Source organism: Dromiciops gliroides, chromosome 4 (genome assembly GCF_019393635.1).
Source record: "Dromiciops gliroides isolate mDroGli1 chromosome 4, mDroGli1.pri, whole genome shotgun sequence".
NCBI lineage: Eukaryota > Metazoa > Chordata > Mammalia > Microbiotheria > Microbiotheriidae > Dromiciops > Dromiciops gliroides.
In genome coordinates this window covers 176,759,908-176,779,612 of record NC_057864.1, presented here as the reverse complement: position 1 = coordinate 176,779,612, position 19,705 = coordinate 176,759,908, and the positions used below count along the sequence as shown (strand labels likewise).

The following is a 19,705-nucleotide window of genomic DNA, read 5'->3' as shown; positions in this document are numbered from 1 at the left end:
AAGTGGCACATCAGATAGAGTGCTGGGCTTGGAATCAGAAAGACTCATCTTCCTAAATTCAAATACAACCATAGGCATTTATTAACTATGTGACCCAGCACAAGTCACTTAACTGTTTGCCTCAGTTTCCTCATCTGTAAAATGAGCTGGAGAAGGAAATGACAGACCACTTCAGTGTCTTTGCCAAGAAAACCCCAAATGTGGTTGTGAAGAATGGGATGTGGGGGCAGCTACATGGTGCAGTGGACAAAGCACTGGCCCTGGATTCAGGAGGACCTGAGTTCAAATCTGTCCTCAGACACTGGACACTTACTAGCTGTGTGACCCCGAGCAAGTCACTTAACCCTCATTGCCCTGAAAAAAAAAAGAATGGGATGTGACTTTAACGACTGAATAACAACACATTCTATCTATATAGCATTCATATATAAAATACATTATATATATATATGTGTGTGTTTGTGTGTAATATACATGTATAATGTGTATATGTGTGTGTATCACCTCCTGTTTCAAAACTTTTGCTTGTACTTTATTATTCTCAGATACAGTACAAATACCTTGGCCTGATATTTAAGGCAGTCACAATCTGGCTCCAACAAATCTTTGTAATCAGAGAATTTTACACTTGCTTTCACTCTACCTTCTAGCCAAAAAAAGACCATTTTCTGTTTTACCAACTAGATATTTCATCTCCCACCTCCATGAATCCAAATAGCCCTTTTTTCCTAGACCCTCAATACATTCTCTCCTTATTTCCACTTGGATCCCAATCCTGGCTTTGCTATTTTACTACCTATGTGACCTTGGACAGACCGCTTAATTTTTCACAGTGCTTCAGTTTCCTCATCTATAAAAGAAAGAAGTTGAATTAGCTACTTAAGACTCCAGTGTTGTATAGTGAATAGAGGGCTAAGCTTGGAATAGATAAGACAAATTCAAATGGAGATTTTGACACATGAGAAATGGGACCATGGAAAAAGTATTAACCCATTTCTTGTTCTCAGTTTTATCTCTAAAATAGGGTTAATAATATCTACCTCACAGAATTTTATTTTGAGGTTAAATTATATGCATACACATATGTATATCTAACATATACATATATACCACCCACATATGTGTACACACACACATTCATGTATATGTGTATATAAATACACACAAACACATAGATATATACACATACACTTTGTAAACCTTAAAGGGATAGTTATTTTTACCCAATAATTCTATAAAAAATGGCATATAGTCTTCAGAAAGGTCTGACAGATTTGGAATGGATTCAAAACATCATAAATAGCCTAATCTAATTGCCCACAGGTGGAAATGGAGTCTTAGTCTAATGATATAAACAGTGCAACCATAGATACAGAGAAGGAGGGATTACAGCATTTTCTAGGTTGGTTGAATAGTTTGAGCTATGAGGTGCTGGCTAAGGCCTTTTCCATTTTTCCACTGTCAGAAAGAATCACTTTAGATATTTCTCTATACCTCTTAATAATGGGTCCCTGGTTCTAATCGTAAGCAAAAATGAAAGAGATGGCTCACAAATTGTGGCTCCCCATTGTTCACAATTTATTTCCCCTTCCTTATTGCCGCTTTTTGGAGTCATCTTAATAAAGTCAGAATGATTTAGCCTGGGGAAGAGAAGACTCAGGGTTTATATAATCAGTCATCTTTCAGTATTTGAAGGACTTTCATATGGAAGATGGTCCCAGAGAGGATCAGAGTAGAACCAATAGGTGAGAATTGCAAAGATGCAGATTTTATGAATATAAATTAAAAAAAGGAATACAATGGGGAAAAAAGGAAAAAAAAAACTTCCTAAAAAATTGAGCTGCTTAGAAATACAATGGTCTACTTTCTGAACAATACTAATTTATGTAGTGCTTTACAAGACACATTCATATATAGTTTGTATATGCTTTCATACACTTTCCTTATAACAACCCCATGAGGTAGATAGTGTAAGTGTTATGCTCCCCATTTTATTGATGAAAAAACTGAGGCTCAGAAAGGTCAACTGGCTTGCCTAAGGTCACATCATAAGTGGAACACCTAGACTTTGAACCTAGGTCTTTTGACTCCAATTACAATTGTTTGTTGAAACAGAAGTTAGGTGGACATTTCTTGGGAGTGGTGTAAAAGAGCTTCATGCAAAAGGTGTAGGGTCAACTAGGCAATCTATAACATCTCATTAAACTCTTGAGATTCTATGCTTTTACACTTGGTCCAGGAGGCCAATATGCATCAGCCTTGAGAAATCAGGTAAATAGATTCCCTAATATAAACTAGAAAAGAAAACTGATTGGTTAAGAGAAGTGATTTACTAGAAAAAGGAAGTACATCTTTAAAAGAAAAACAAAAGTCTTTATAATACTGGTGATAGAGTTGGTCTTGATTACCATCTAATTATTGAAACCCAGTGAATAAACCTTGTTATGCTTCTGATTTGAGGTTGAATTTCAATCTGTACTCATGCTGAGAAAAGCTCTTAATTCATCATCAGAGCAATGTGCCATGTTAAAGATTTTGAAACAAAAAAGCAGTAACAAGAAAGACCATTGCTTGAGTGGTTTCATGAGCCAGGTATATTTAAAGCATCTTCAAGAATGATGTTAATATGTTTAAAAAACAATATAAAACATAAAGTTACTGTAATTATTGTCAACAATGCACTGGAGCATAACAGATTTCAGATTTGCAAAATGTAGGGTCTCTCTTTAAAGCACATAAAAACCAACTTATTTTTGTCTCGTGCAGTTATTTCTAAACCTATTTTTTTTGTTAAATGTACATTTTTAAAGGGTATGGAGGACAACAGTCTGACTATCTCCAAACTCACCACAGGGATAAACCTGTACCATCTGTCTTGGGCTTCTCTCCTTTTCCCTTCTTCTCTGAAGATAAAGTAGTCATGTTGTTTCTCAGCTTCTCCTGAGGAAGGATTGTTTCCTTTTTGTTTTGTATCCCTGAGACTTGGCACATAGTAGATGCTTAATATTGATTGATTAATTTTATTTTCCTCCCTTAGGAAAGTGCTTGGGTGTCCCAAAGATACCCTGAAAGGCCATTCGGGGAAAATATCGCAATGTATCCAGAGAGACAATACCTCATTAAGAATGGCTATTAAAATCTATACTTCCTTGGAGTGTCTTGCAAAGATTATTTTCAATGTACTGAATTTTACAAAATTGAATTGAAAAAAAGTTGCCACCACAATTTAGTTATTGGCTCCAATTTTTAAATTCTGCCATTGCCAGTCCGTTTATCCTCACACCACCTGGATTTCATTTCCCACCTTTTGGAAATATAAACAGAAGCATCAGACAATCCGACAACTCTGCTGATGGCTGACAGCACACATGGTGTCAGAGACAAATATTTATGTTGTAAGCATTTCATGTTTCCAATAGCCCAAATATTTGAAAATGGATTTGGATAAAAAGAAGACTGCCTTACAGAATTCAGGAATCAGATAATCATCTTTGGAGAGAGCTAGAAAGCCTGACTGATTTACGAATCACTTATCTCATGAGAAAAGTAAACTATCAAATTCCAGGAGGGGTATTTAGTTCAAATCAAAACATTTTTAAATTTGGTGCACTTTCCCCTTCTCAAATGCCAATGAATCAACTCATGTGTACATATGGCTTAAAACACTTCTTCAAAATTTGAGCTGGGGTAGTAGCACATGCCTGTAGCCTCTGCTACTGGGGAGGCTAAGAGTGGTGGATTGCTTGTAAAGCTGATCACGTGTCCCCACTAACTCCAGCCCCAATATAGTGAATCACTGGTAATAGAAGAAGGGGAGTGGAAGAAGCCAGGTTGGTTAAGGAAAGGTGAACCAGCCCAGATTGGTAATGGAGTAGGTCAAAATTCCCAGGCCAATCAGCAGTGGTGTCAGACTGGGTGTGTTTGTTGGATTTACAGTCTGAGCTGGAAGAGACTAGGGAGAGCTAGTCTCAAAAAAAAAATGTTTGACTATACATGTGTGTTACCAATGTATCTTTGGGTATTAAGGAAAGGAAAGAAAGAAGGAAGGAAGGAAGGAAGGAAGGAAGGAAGGAAGGAAGGAAGGAAGGAAGGAAGGAAGGAAGGAAGGAAGGAAGGAAGGAAGGAAGTGAGAGATAGAGAGAGAAAGAAAAAGAAAGGAAAGGAACAGAAAAGAAAAAAGAAAAGAAAAGAGAAGAAAGAATAAAGCTCTCTAGGTTTGGCTGATCCGTTCCAGAAGTTGGAGAATGAGCTTTGTGATGTTTGCAGGGCCCTTTCCTGGCATAGTTCATGAAGTAATCTATGAGTACTTAGGACAACATACAAACTGTAGGGATAAACAGAACAAATCACATACTTAAATACAGGAAAAGGCATATTTTAGCATCCAGTTGTACACACTCCTTCAATTCCTGGTATGTAATTTGGGCAATGCACTGACAGCTCCCTAAGGGCTCATTAGACTTTCTGACAATGACATGACAAAGATCTAGAGTATCTAAGGGGAATCTCTTTCTAATTACATCAGGACCTCAATCCAGCTGGGAAGCAGAGTGATTAGTGAACATTGATGTAGCCAATAGGCAAAAGAAGAAAAGAGAAGCAGAGAACCCAAATGATCCAGAATTCTGGATAATTAGCAAATCCCATCCCTCCCCCCTATGCCCCCCCCAAAAGGAACCAAAAATTGCTTGTCTTTTAAAACCTCATTTCCTTGCATGAGAAATCCTTTAAAATGTTCTTAAATTCACAGAAGTTAAATAGCCTTCAATTACAACTTTCCATGTATAGTTCCACCCCCCCTTTACTATCAACTTCTCATCAGAAGAATCCTAAATAGAAATATAATGGGGAAGAAAATGCTAACATAAGAAGATGGGAATAGTGTGGGGAGCAATAACAACTGAGACTGTGTTGATGTACAAATTAAGAATCAGATCATCATCTCTGGGGCCAATTTTGGTGTAGGTACCGCAGAGCAGAGCTAAGCATTTCTGTGAAAGAGGTGACATTTCTAGCTAGTAAGATTCTTCTGGGAAGATTAATTATTGATTTTTAAAAATAAATCATCATGGGTCATTTTTTTTTGTTTTTATCCCATGATGGTTACGGTCTGAATTTACTATTATTTTCCCTTCCTCCATCTTCCATTAAAATATATTTATTTTTAAGTTGGTCATTGGTCAAGGGAGAAATAAATCATTGAGAACCCAGGCAAACACATTTCTGAGAGCAGTCTGTTCTCCCAATGTGCTTTGCAAGTAATGTAGCATACTATTTCCTGACCTTTGGAAAGTAGCAGGGGATAAGACCTTGGGCAATCTCCAAGAGGTACAAGGTAATTAGAAGCATGAGGGCTGTAATAACTGGTGAGAAAGGCAATAATGTGCAATTTACACATAATATAAATTTGTTGACATCCAGTCTAAAGTCTATGGAATTCCAAAGAGGAAAGAAAGGCAGACTATTCTCTTAAGAGGACAGCAGCAGGCTAATGTACATGGTAATTACTGACATTACCTCATCCTAAATTTAATATACCAAGCATAACAATGCCCTTTACCTTTCTGCCACCAGTGTTGATGCGCAGCGGTGTTAGGAAAGGGTCGAAGATCATATGACTGGTTTCTATGTTGACTGGTGACTGTCGTTTTCCAACAGAGCAAAGATTCCAAGCCGAGTTGACCAATCCCCAGAAGGAAGGAACTATAAAAGTAAAGGGGAACAATTCAGAGTTAGAGAGGTAGTGAAGTCTGAGTAAAGAAGAAAGAACATATTAGGAGCATAAACTGCAGAACCAGCTTTTTGCAAGTGAATATGGCTCATCAGGTATCACTGTCTAGTAGAGAGAGCATGTAAGTGGACATATAGGATCATATATTTAGATCTGGAAGGGACCTTGGAGTCCACCCATTACAACCTTTTTATATTACAGATTATGACCTATTCATATTACAAATGAGGAAATTGAGGACTAAGTCACAATTGGAACATCATAGAGATAGTAAAAGGGCAGAGTTGAGATTTCAATTCAGATCATTTAACTCCAGAGTACTCTTTGAACTGTACCAATTTATCTCTGAGTGGCTGTCTCTAAAAAATGCAAACTTGCCAACCATAGAGTATCCAATGTGTCCTCAAGTCATCCCTGCCTAACAAGATCAGTTTGTTCTTCCTAATCTTGAGATATGGGAAGAGTAGGTGACTTAATAATGATTTCTAGCATTTATATGAACTTTAAAGTTTGCAAGGCACTGTGCAAATATTATCTCATTTCACTCTCATATCAACCCTGAGATGAAGATACTACCATTGTTGCTTAATTGTACGCAGGTCTTCATGAGTTCAAATGTGACCTCAGACACTTATTAGCTGTGTGACACTGGGCAAGTCACTTAACTCTGTTTGTTTCTATAAAATGAGTTGGATAAAGAAATGGCAAACCATTCCAATATCTTTGCCAAGAAGATCCCCAAAGGGGGGGGGGTCATAAAAAGTCATACATGACTGAACAACAATAAAAACCAGTATTTACCATTTAGGTCTGTTCTGGGTGGCAAATGAGATAAATAAGTAAAATGCTTGGTAAAGTTTAAAGTATGAATTAAAAGTTAATTATTCACATCAGCTGTAAAGTATAAGATGGACTTTCTAAATATTAATTTTATTTTTTAAAAGTTTGATGTCTTTTGTTTTCATATTGCATTTTTAAAGAAATACAGCTCCTTCCTTTTTCTAGCCTGTGAATTTTCTATTTTATATTTAGAGCTTTTTTCTTTTATATTCTATTCTGTTTCTCTTTTGTATTTATCACAAATATTTAGAAAAAAATTTTTTTTAGCAAAATCAACCAGCACATGGCTGCACATGTAGTATTCTATATACATACTCCCCCACTCTTTCCAAAGGAAGGAAATGCATTTTCTCATCTAAGACCAAACTTAGTATAATTGTAAACCATTTAGTTTCATTGTAGTGTTCTTCTCATTGACATTGTAGTCATTGCATATACTGTTTTCATCTGTAAAATGGGAGATTTAGACTGGATGGCTTCTGTGATCTTTTGCCAGTCAGTGTACAAAATAGTACATTAAACCCTGATATGCAGTGTTCATTGATTTCCAAGCTGTAAATGCTCACACTGAAAATTTCAAAATCAGCTCTTACCAGTCATTTATGGCTGGCTCCAGTAAGTCACTGCTTCTAATTATAGGTCTATAATCCTGTGTCTGATTGGGTTACTCTGCATTAGTTCAAATAAGTCTTCTTAAGCTTCAGCAAATTTCTCACATTTATCAATTCTTACAAGACAGTGATTTTCCATTACATTCACACACTATAATTTATTTAACCATTCCCCGCCTGAAATGCCCCGATTTTGTTTCTCACTCTTTAGACCAGAGAAATGTTGCTATGAAAATTTCAGTAAATAAGGACCTTTGTTGCTATCTTTGACCTCTTTCAGGGATGGGGCTGGAAAAGCAATCTCTAAGCCAAAGGGAAACTTAAGGTCTTTTGTTTTTGCTTTTGTTTTTTGCTAATTACTAACAGTGTCCCCATGTGTCTATTTTCTCTTTAATATGACTTCTATATCAGTCATCTTTGCCAGTTTACTGGGTGTGAGGTATAGCCTCTGATTTGTTTTGATTTGTATTTCTTTTATTGTTAGTGATTTGGAGCAAGATTTTGTATGATTAGAAATAGTTTCTAGTATTTCTTTAAAGAACTCTTTGTTCAATACTCTGACCAAATATCTGTTGCTAATCTCCTCATTTTACAGGTGAGAAAAATGAAGCCTAGATTTGTCATATACTTTGTCCAAGGGAAAACAGAAACTGGGTCTCCTGACCCCTAATCCAGGGATCTTTTTCTTATATCTTGTGCCCTGAACCTACACGATATTTTTGGTAAGTTGTTAAGACCAAAGTGATATGACAAAATTAGATTAAAAATCACTCTCACTCATCAGTTATGGACAAAACTTTCAAATTCTACTACTGTAATTTTATTGTGCCCTCATCCAGACAAGTAGTGTATCATTATCTTTTTTGGGGGTGGGGTGGGGCAATGAGGTTTAAGTGACTTGCCCAGGGTCACACAGCTCATAAGTGTCAAGTGTCTGATGCTAGATTTGAACTCAAGACCTCCTGAATCCAGGGGCGGTGCTTTATCCACTCTGCCACCTAGCTGCCCCCATCATTATCTTATTGTTCCCAGATGGAGATAAAAACATTTATTTAATGGAAAGGGGAAAAAATAATATTCAGTTCTCAGGGTATGTGTATAAATGATAAAATTTCTAGGGTAAATTAAAATTTTCAGTTGCATGGATTTCTATGTAGAATGACATTCATATACAAATATAAAAATATGTATATATATAAACATAGAAATATATATGGAAATAGATTATACAAATATGAATAAATATTATATTTAAATATATATTATATATTCTATTTAAAGAAATAACTTGGGTAGGATAAACTGAGAGCACGCAAAAGATTTGTTTTCAGTGACAGTCCAATTTGGAGTTGAGCTTCAAGTCATTTAGAGGCAGCTGGTGGCACAATGGTTAGAGAACTGGGCCTGGAGTCAGGAAGATCAGAGTTCTAATATGGCCTCCAACACTTACTAGGAATAGGACTATAGGCAAGTCAATGGGGATAATAACAGCACTTACCTTGCACAGTTGTTAAGAGGATCAAATGAGATAATAATTGTACAAGTGCTTGGTACACAAGCATTACATAAATATTTATTCCCTTATTCCCTGCTTTGACCCTAAACACTAATGGATCCAAGCCCCTTTCACAATCTAGTTCCAATTTGCTTTTTTCTGTCTTATCTCACACTTCATATATTTGTGCTCCAGACAAAATGAACAACTAACCTTTTCTATTTTCCTCTGTTTCCTTGCCTTGGGCCATTCTGAACACTGAATGCTATCCCTTCTCATCTCCTATTGAAATCACTCCCCTCGTTCAAAACCCTTATCAAATGCCACTTTTACCATGAAACCTTCCCTCAACTTCCCTGCTGGGAATGATCTCTCTTTCATTTATATTCTATTTGGACTTTTCCTTTCTCTCTCTCATAATTTAATTTGTATTACTTAATTTGATGCTAAGCTTCTTGAAGACAGAGATCAAATCTTATTTATCTTTGTACCTTGGTGCCTGGCACAATATATCACATACCTGTAGCTGCTTTACCAGCTCTAAGAGGTCCATCCCTTCATAGGGATTGATTATATTGAGGAGAAATCTCTCATCTCCTCTTCCTGAGAAGGCATCTTCAGGGTTCCTTGATTCCTGCTTTTGAGGCTGAGTATTAATCAGGCAATCTACAACTTCCTGAGATGTACTTTTCCTCTGAGGAACCCAAAATGAAACTTCAACTGATTTTCCTTTAGAATCAGAGCAGACATTGCTAGCTTCCATTATATATGGGGAATGTTGTAGCACAGAGGAATTAATCAGCATGCCATCATCACTTCTGGGCACTGCTAGAGGTGGGACTAGAATTCAGGCCTCCCAAATTACAGAATCCCCCCCCCCCTTTTGTGGAGGGGAACCCAAGTAGTATTGTAAGTCTGAAGGATTTAATGAAGGAGGTCCACCAGAATTGTCTCTACTGTTAATGGGCTTAAGTAGGAGTTCTTTGCATTTTTGTTAAGTAAGTTTATCCTACATTTGATGTCTTATTTATTTTTGGTACTTGCATGAAAGCTGGGGATCTTTTTTCCCCCTGTTGAAGGAAGACCTGGGACTGTGATAAATTCTGATGCTTCATGGGAAACCCAGGGGACAGGGTAGAATGAGCCAACTTTTGACACTCTCAGTGTAAACACTTATTGGGGCAAGAGTCAAAGAATCATTTAGGTGGAAAGCTCCCTAAGATCAAATTAAGCTTGTGTGAGTCTAGAGCTTCAGTAATGTTATAGCCATTCATTGGAAATGTTTAGCCTGAATGAATAAGTGTACTTAAAACTCTATCACCTTCAAGCTAAAAGGACCTCACTGGCTCTGCTTTCAAAATCTACATTACCAAAATGGCTCTTCTAGCCAGTAGGAATCTTAGGCCCATATTTATAACCAAATCACAACCTACAACCTGTTTTATTATACTCCAAATTTATAGTCATTTCTTTAGAATCCTTGTTATATTCCTATTTTTTTAAACATCTGTTGTTCTGATCTCTTATAGAAAGTCACTTAATATCTTTGGAGAACACTATCTTTTGGGCCAAACATAATGTTTGCCAAATTTCTCATTTCCACCAAACCAAAAATATATTTTTAAGTAAATTTTTTTCTTCTCTGAGCTCTTTTCTAGGATTGTATTCGTTGTCTCCAGATCCATTCTCCAGTCCTTTCAAGTTTCATAAAAATAGAAAAATAACAAGAAATTTTCATGCTATTTGTGCTCTGAAGCCTACACTAAAAGAAATCATTCTTTTTGTTTGTTTGTTTTGGGGGTCATATGCCAGACAGAGCTTGTTCTCTCAGTCATAGTGTTGTAGAACCCTCAGTCACAGTGAGAAAATGGGGTGAGAGCTGACAAAATGAAGAGAGGTGTCACAGAAAAGAGCCTAATGGCACAGACATAGGACATGGAGTCAAGAAACTGGAGTTTAATTCTGACTTTATCACTGTGTGCCATTGGGCAAATCTCTTAATCACTCTGGTCCAAAGTTTACTCCTCTTTAAAATGAGGTGTGAGTAGGTGTGTGTGTGTGTGTGTGGGGGGGGGTGAATCAAAGGTCTCTAAATGGTAATTGGGTAATTCTACTAATTCTTTGGTTAACAAAAGTGTTGTTCCATGTAGCAGCAGTAGCAACAAAAACATAACAAAAGGAGTCAGAATTGGCACCAGTTGCTCTTCTCACGTGCCCATGAACTATATTCACAAAATAATAATTTCAGCCCCATTAATATAATGTGAGCCAGCCATTTTGTGATAAAGCAATTGGGCAGATGTTGCTACAAAGATACAAGGCACTCCTCTAATAAACTTCACACCAAACGCCAGTGTTCCCCCCACCCTCCTCAACTTTATGTGAACAGCTGCCCTTGCCTTTATTAGGCAAGAAATACTTTATGGAAAACAGTTTGGAATCTTTATATCCCCACTTCACCATCAAGACCTATATGGCTGTCTATATGCCACCTGCTCAGCTAACTCTAGAGCTACTGGGAAAGACTCTCTCTCCTCTCCCTACAACTCTGTTCTGGTAGACAGAGTATGTTATTGTGTTCACCCCTGTGTTGCCCATCTTAAAGGAACCCAATCCGGGGGTTGATGATGGTGGCCATGGTCTTTGAGTCTTGGTTTTGGTTTGACTGATGCCTGAGTCCTTTTCAGAGTTTCCCTTCAATTTCTCTTTAAATAAAATGTCACTGTGAATTGGCGCATCTTTTGAAGAGAGGGAGAACAAGAGAGAAGAGGGGGAGATGGGGAAAGGAGAAAAGGAGGGGAAGAGGCAGAAGAGAGGAGGAGTGAGAAAGGGAGAGGGGCAGAGGCCAAAAGAGAGAGAGTTCAATTGAATTCAATATTTATTGTCTGCTATCTTAAGAGTTATGTTAGGTGCTGGTGTTACCATTACAGCTTATAATAATAGCTAACATTTATGTAGCACCTACTGTGTGTCAGGTACTATGTTAAGTGCTTCACAATTATTACTTAATTCGATCTTCACAATAGCCTGGTAGGTTATTATTATCTCCATTTTACAGATGAGGACACTGAGGCAAACAAGGTTTAAATTACTTGTTTAGGGTCATAGAGCCAGTAAGTATCTGAGGTCATATTTGAATTCAGGTCTTCCTGACTCCAGGCACTGAGGAGCAGCAGTTTTCCACATGACAAATGGTCCATTTTACCCAGAATGTTAAGTCTAAATCATGTACAATCAATCAGTCAATCAGTTATCAGACATTTATTGTCTAATTCATGACAAGCACTATGATGGCAATGGGGACACAAGTTCAAAGAATGAAAAACTAATTCCCAAGGAGTTTACTTTTTTTTGCAGGGCAATGAGGATTAAGTGACTTGACTAGGGTTAAACAGCTAGTAAGTGTCAAGTGTCAAGTGTCTAAGGCTGGATTTGAACTCAGGTCCTCCTGAATCCTGGGCTGGTGCTTTATCTACTGCACCGCCTAGCTGCCCCTAAGGAGTTTACACTTTAATAGGAGAGACAACATAAATGCATAAAAACAATTGTATAGATATTCAATTATTAAGCACAAATATAATCAAACTGGTTACCTAAATATTACATAGTTTGGTAGAGAAGAGACATGTAGATAGAAATATTTCATGCAGAGTCTTTATGCAGAAGATGGTGGGTGAACTGGATCTTTAAGGAAGAGAAGGGCTCTATGAAGTAGAGGTAAGGAGGGGGTACATTCTGGTGTCGGGGGAATGGCCAGTGCAAAGGCATAGAGACAGGGGATGGATTCTCATGAATGGGGAGCAGCCAGTTTGTCTAGATCATAGAGTTTAGGAAAGAGAGTAATGTCTAAGGAGAGTGGGGCGATAGGTTGGAATGAGGCTCTGTAGGGCTTTAAAGGCTAAATAGAGGAGCTTATCCCGCATCCTAGAGATAATAGAAAGCCCCTAAGTCTGAATTTTGTCAGGACTCAAGTCTTTCTTTACAGGCCTTGGCTACGTCTCATGTTGTGAATAGGCGGCTATAATAATAGCTAGCACTTACATAGTGCTCACAGGTTTGCAAAACACTTTGCATATATTGCCTCTTTTGATCTTTGAAAAAACTCTGTGAGAAAAATGTTATTATTGTCCACATTTTATAGAAGAGAAACTGAGTCTGAGAGAAGAAAAGTCCAGGATCAACCAGGTAAATGTCTGAGGCAGGATTTGTACTCAGATCTTCCTGAGTTGTTGAACCACTGGTTTTAAACTCATGGGAATAGAGGCTGGGGTAGGAGAAGTCTTTGGGAATGTGTCCATTTCCCAAGGAAGAACCTAACCTTAATCATCATGGCTGCCTAAATTCCTTTAGCCTCTGGGCACACCTGGATTTCTCTGGTGACCTAGTCTACTTTCTGCCAGATCTTTCCCTTCTTATCTAAATTTTGCTATGGAACTTTCTTAAAAATTTAAGAGAGTTTATCTTTCACATTGGGTACTTTGACTTTTTTTTTTAATTTGATGGACAACCCTTTCTCTTAAAGATTAAAAAAAAATTGGAGAAAGGCAAAATATGAGTGGATTTCACTCAACCCCAAGAATTCATGGGTAACTGTTTAAAAATGTTTGAATTTCATCCTCCTGGGTATTTTATCTCACACAATAGTCTAATTTACATAGAAACTGGAGTATGAGACAGACCTGAATATTCTTACAAATTAATTTGCATGCAGCCTACACAATCTAATTTAACCACTGCTTTGCAGTTACAGGTCATCTTGCCAAAAATTCTCTCTACAGCAATCATGTTATCCCCACCATAAACCACAAATCTCATGCATTCTCTTGGCTCCAGAGCTTGTTCCCTGTGAAAGATACTAATGTGATCCTGGCTGCTTAAAATACAGAATTTGGCAAACGTAGAGTGTATTAGCTCCTCAGTGCCAAAGCATCCATGAAGTTCAAGTTCAGTTTGTCAACATACTTTTGGGCATCCTGCTGTTCAAACCCAGAAAACTTTTGCCAAGAGAGAAATGTAATTGAGAGACTGAGGTTATGCATCTTTGGCTCCTGGGAAAAGACCCAAGTCTGTCCAGATCATGAAAATAGGGCAAATGGATGAGGTGAGAGAGACCTTTGAATAAGCCATGACCTCTGTTGCCATTTTAATTTCATTTGGTGCAATGGAAATACTGCTGGATTTGGTTTAAAATACCAGCTCTGCCAGGCCACTTCCTCTGTGAGGTGTCGAATGTTAAAATACAGCTTTTGTATCTGCCTGCCTCCAACAATCAAATCAGAGAAATAATGTTTAATTTCTCCTACAAATTAATAAACAGATCGGAGAAATTATATCTCCTACTAACTAGAAAGAGAACATGATATATCTGCCTGTCTCCTGTAATGAACCAGATCATGGAAATAATGTTTAATTTCTCCTACAAATCAGAGACAGACAGAAAAAATAATATCAATTTATTATTTTATTGTCCCAAGAAGAAAGATAACAAAACACATGATCATGTGGAGACATCCCTCCTAAGAGAGAAGCTCAGAGGCTTCCCCATTTCTGAGGGTATATATGGTTTTAGTCCACTAATTACAGGGCATTGTCAGTTTCAATTGTATGATACAGAAGTCAACCCAGAAGCAAAAAGTAGTTTAACAATTTCAGTTATAACAAGTATAGAGGAAATGCAGAAGCATCATGATAAGACTACAGGATTCCAAAAAAGGGTTTGGCAAGGATGAGGATGCCCAGATGTTACCATAAGATAGGGACTTACTATCCTGAGGGAAAAGAAGTCACTAGGCAAGGTCTTATATCTGCTAGCTATCTGGGTTCAGTTTCGAGTTCAGTTGAAGGACATTTTAATCCTCTTAATTCAGGGTTTCATAAAACTCCCCTTGGCTAATAAAGGGACCTCCGTCAAATCCAGGTGATCCACGTATTCATATTAACAGAGGTAAACAAGTTGTTTAAGCTCTGTGGCCTGAGTTTTGTCTACATAATGAGAAGGTTGGACTAGTAAACTCTAAGGTCCCTTCCAGTTCTAAATTTATGATCCTTCTGTGATTATTGAGGGAATATAGTATAGGTACATGTTGGTAAACTGCATTTAAGGGCAGTTTGCTTTCTGTTTTTGTAGGCTTGTGGAGGGGAGGGCTAAGAAAGTGTTTTGTTTTGTTTTTATATTTTAAAATATATTAAACTTTTTAAAATGTAAAATAGACAAAGAACAAAACAAACAAAATATCTTTCTTAGTTCCCAGGCCTACAGAAACAGATTGTAGAATTTGGTCCACTGATTTTGTCAACCCCTGTCCTAGAGCAGTGGTTCTCAAATTTTTTGGTCTCAGGAACCCCTTTACACTCTTAAAAAATTACTAAAAACCCTTCAAAGATCTTTTGGTTATCTGGGTTACGTCTATCAATATTTATTGTACTGGAAAATAAAATCTTAGTATTACTGTAAAAATAGATTTGATTGCCTGGAACCCCCACCCCCACCCCCTCAAAGGATCTTATGGATTCCTAGGGGTTTCTAGATCACACTTTGAGACTTGGTGGAGTAGAGTATGTACTCCATTGAGATCTTATCTACTCTAGGGAAGCTTGGAAATAGGAATATTATTTTTACTGTGGTTCTAGAGGAACTTCTGTGGCTGAACTGGAGAATTGGGCATTTCATTCATTAATGTAGCTTATTTCAATTTCCCAACTGCCATTGGCATGAGGACCTTCAAATTTTATCTGTCAGCATTGCATTTGTGCTAGATAGGATCTAATCAAGACTGTACTTGAAAAGTATCTATGGGTGTCCATATAGGAAGGAAAAATGGTTCCCAAATGCCACTGATGATGCTCAATCTAACTAAATTTGATGAGCATTTATTAAGCACCTAGCATCATGCAAGACACTTGGTCGGCTCCATTCTTTAGAAACAGAAAGAAAGAGAGAGAGGAAGGAAGGGAGGGGCAGAAATGAAGGGGGAAAGGAGGAAAGAAGAAGAAAGGAATGAAGCAAAGAAGGAAGGAAGGAAGGAAGGAAGGAAGGAAGGAAGGAAGGAACGACGGAAGGCAGGAACGAACGAAGCAAGGCAGGAAGGCACGAAGAAAGGAAGCAGAGAGACAGAGAGAGAGAGAGAGAGAGAGAGAGAGAGAGAGAGAGATCCTGACCACATAAAATTTATAGATTTGGGGCTGGGGAAGATACACTAAATACAAGGATAATTACATACAAATTATATAAAAATGAAGTACAAAGCAATTAAATATTAACAATGAGCAGAATCAGGAAGGGTCTAATTGAGAAAGAAGGATGTAAGCTGATTCCTGGGCACTAGGAATTCTGAGATGTGTTATAAAGGAGTGTGAGAGCAATTCAGGTACAAAAGACAGCCCATACCAGTGAGGCAGCTAGCAGGACATTTGGGCTGGAAACAAATTTTAAGCTTACTCTTCTGGTATGTTTGAATACTATTTCAAAGGAAAAAAGCTAAAAAAAAGTCACTGAATGCCTTGACAACCTTCTCCTCAGCAGATGAGTCAATTAAACATCATTTCCCAGGATCTGATTAATATTTTCCAAGTAATAACTTGAAGACGAGACAATTTGCATGACGAGTAGGTAGATCACAGAACCTTCATCTTCTTAAAGGAGAGGGGGTGGGATGTGGGCTACTGGCAGGGAATGCTTTGGCATGAGATTTGATACTGCAATGAAAACGAAAACCTTCCATTTTAACACTGCCATACTTTGGAACCATAAATCATATGAATATATTTTAAATGAGAACTCATATCTTCCCCTTGCTCTTCCTCTCACGGATTCTGATTTACAATCCCTTCTTCTATTCCAACTTACAATAAATCCTGGTTCTGAGCTATTATTAATGAAGATGTTTAAAATGTTCCTTGCTAGGAGTTCCTGTCCCCTTTTTGATTTCAAGTTTGATTCAGGCCAAGCAAGTTGGTGCTTAAATTAACCCTATTGTGTCTGAATTCTTTGGGCATGTATGCTCTGGGTTTTAGTTCCACTAGCAAGAGTCTTTAGTGTTCTTATCTGAGAACTTCTAAGGATTTGACCAATCCTACTGACATTGTCTGCTGAATGAAGGATGTAGCCCATGTTTGTTGTTGTTAGTCCTTCATTCCTAAAGAGGACCATAATGTCAGGGTGATGTCATGACTTGCACTGAATTGGATTTAAGTGAGGGAAGGCTATCCAAGGTCACCAACACCACACTTTCTTCCACTGCCACCTGGGTCCAGTGGCAAGTTATATATCAGGATGAGTGGAGATGGCCTTGGATGTTTAAGGCAATTGTGGTTAAGTGACTTGCCCAGGGTCACACAGCTAGTAACTGCCGAGGTGAGATTTGAACTCATGTCCTGCAAACTTCAGGGCCAGTGCTCCATCTACTGTACCACCTAGCTGTCCCCTGGCCCATGATGGACAATATATAATATGTAAACATATCTCACATATTTTCTTTCTTCACAGTGCCTAGCATATAAGTGCTTAATCAATGCTTATTAATTTGTTGACTGACTGTCCAGTTCCACTATTTCCACCTTAGTCCAGTACTTGATCATTTCACAAAGAGAATATTCCAACAGTTTATTAACCAGCTTCCCTGCCTCTTTTCTCACCTTAACCTTCTCCCAACCCACTTATCTTATAAATTTCTTCCAGGTCAGTTTTTTAAAGAATACCTCTGATCCTATCACTTCACTGTTTAGAAACTGTTTTCCTCAGGAAATGTAAGTTTACTGAGGGCTGGGACTATTATTTATTTTTGTCTTTGTATCTCCAGTGCCTGATACAGTGTATGGAATAGAGTGTGCATTTAAAGGAATGTTTGTTGATTGATATTTGATTGGATAGAAGATAAATTCCAAACTCAGATTTACTTTCAGGCTTCTACCATATATCCTGACCTTGTCTACCCAAGCTTCTCTCCCATGTTTCTCAAACATGAACCTTCTGCTCTAGCTGGACCAGTCTTCCCACCCTGCCTCTGTTTATGAAAACACCTCCTTTTTGTGCCTTTGGACAAGCTAATTCTTCCTCCACCTGGATTGTTCTGTCACTTCATTTCATCCTTTCCAAATTCACCCTATTTTTAAAATTCTCAGTTCCAAGCCTACCTCCCCTAAGAAGCATTCCCCAATTTCTGATTTTATTTTTATTTCTCTTTTTTTCTTTATTCTTCTTTTCTTTTTTTTTTTTCAGTTGGCCAATGAGGGTTAGGTGACTTTCCCAGGGTCACACAGCTAGTAAGTGTCAAGGGTCTGAGGCCACATTTGAACTCAGGTCTTCCTGAATCCAGGGCCAGTGCTTTATCCACTGTGCCACCTAGCTGCCCCCAGAAGCATTCCCCAATTTCTGATTTTAAAAGGACATCTGCTGTACAGCAGTGAAACTCCTAACTCTGAAGCCACAGCCACAGATTTTTTCCTCAAAACTTTTCATTCCTCTTTATCTTCCCCTCTCCCCGCAAGAGTTCAGAGCCAGTGAATCTCAATGACTTATTTTTGGTTCAGTGGAAAGAATGAAACACAGTCAAGTTTATGTGAGCAGTATATCCTTGTATGTATGGCTGGGCATTAAAATCCCACCTAACAATAGCATGAATCCCTATCAGGTTGAATTTGGACATCAATTATTCATGCCCTTGATAATTACTAGTGCCTCTGATAAAATATCCAACTAGTTTATTGAAGCTGGGAATTGAAACCACAAAGAGAAGAATCTAGCTATGTGTATCAACAAAGCAGTTCATTAATTATTTCCACCTACTCAACAGAGGAAATTATCATGCTAATACCTCTGCATATTCACATAGAGTCAAGCTGGTTTCCAGGGGTAGAATTTGGCAAAATTGAGGGCAAGGTGAGACTTTGATCACAACCATATCTGAGAATCCAGAAAATTAAAGAAGACTTCCAGGATGAGATATGACAAGGCATCTATCATATGGGTGAAATATTTTTTGAGGGTTTCATTTGGTTTTTTTTTTTTTCAGTTTTGGCCAATATGGAATTTCACAGTCTAGGTACACCTTTTTTAAAAACCTAACTCAAAAGTTTCATGGTATTAAGTAGATCAAATATAGGGCAATTCCATCTTTTACAAAATAATTTACTGTAGACTTCTTTTTTAAAAGAATATTTTTTTTAAAAAAGGTTCTCAAATGCATTTGAGATAGGACTCAATTTACTAAAATTCAATTTATATGTTCAGAGGGATATTTAATGCTATCCAAGGAGATTACCTGTTTTCCAGATGTTTGACATGATGTGTTTTGTTTCTGGGTGAATAAATGTGTTCCAGCAATGTCAGTGGAAGGCTAATACTATGAGGTCCAATGGTAATGTCAAATACTACTATCCAGATGTTTATGGAGCATAGTTGGTCTTTAGCCTGTAGCCTTGCAGTACATTCCAGCTGTGTCTTGTGTGTATTTCATTACATCAACTTGTTTACATAATCCCAAATAAAGCTCCAGCTATTCAAATTTGCCTTAAATTTGGCATATATTTAGGAAGTTCTGCTTTATATTGACAAAAATGATAGAGCTTATTCACCTGGATAAAATCTCCAACCTTTATACCAAGAATGAATTCTGATAAGGAAGAGGGAAAAAAGGAAGAGGAAGCTGCCACAACAAAGCATGTTTGAGGCAAAATAAATCTCCCAATTCTGTTGTTTTAAAAAACAAAAGAAAAAAATTGTCTGCTTTTTGTATATTTTGTACATTTTGTATAAGGAAGGACATACCAATCTGAGTCTGTTTGATATTGTGACTTTGATGACTCATCTTTTCTCTCAAACCAGATGCTCCTTTCAACTTTTCTGTCTTTGTCTTTTGCACTACAATTCTTCGATTCACCCACGCTAATAACCTAGGCTTTGTCTGTGCTTTATTCCTCTTAATATGTAATAGCATGAATAGCTCTCATATCTAATTAGTCACTAAGTCCTTGTAAATAAGAAACACTAATAAAAATCTAGGCTTGGGGCAGCAAGGTGGCGCAGTAGAT

At 37.6% G+C, this 19,705-nt stretch overlaps 1 protein-coding gene across 2 annotated transcripts in view; it reads right to left on the bottom strand.

Moving 5' to 3' along the window:
- Window positions 1-19,705, bottom strand: part of CA10 (carbonic anhydrase 10) — a 715,328-nt gene that overhangs the window by 405,410 nt on the left and 290,213 nt on the right. For both annotated transcript variants that reach the window (XM_043963595.1, XM_043963596.1), the window contains exon 3: window positions 5,561-5,703. In XM_043963595.1, coding sequence (XP_043819530.1) covers window positions 5,561-5,703 — 143 coding nt within the window. The remainder of the gene's footprint in view (window positions 1-5,560; window positions 5,704-19,705) is intronic.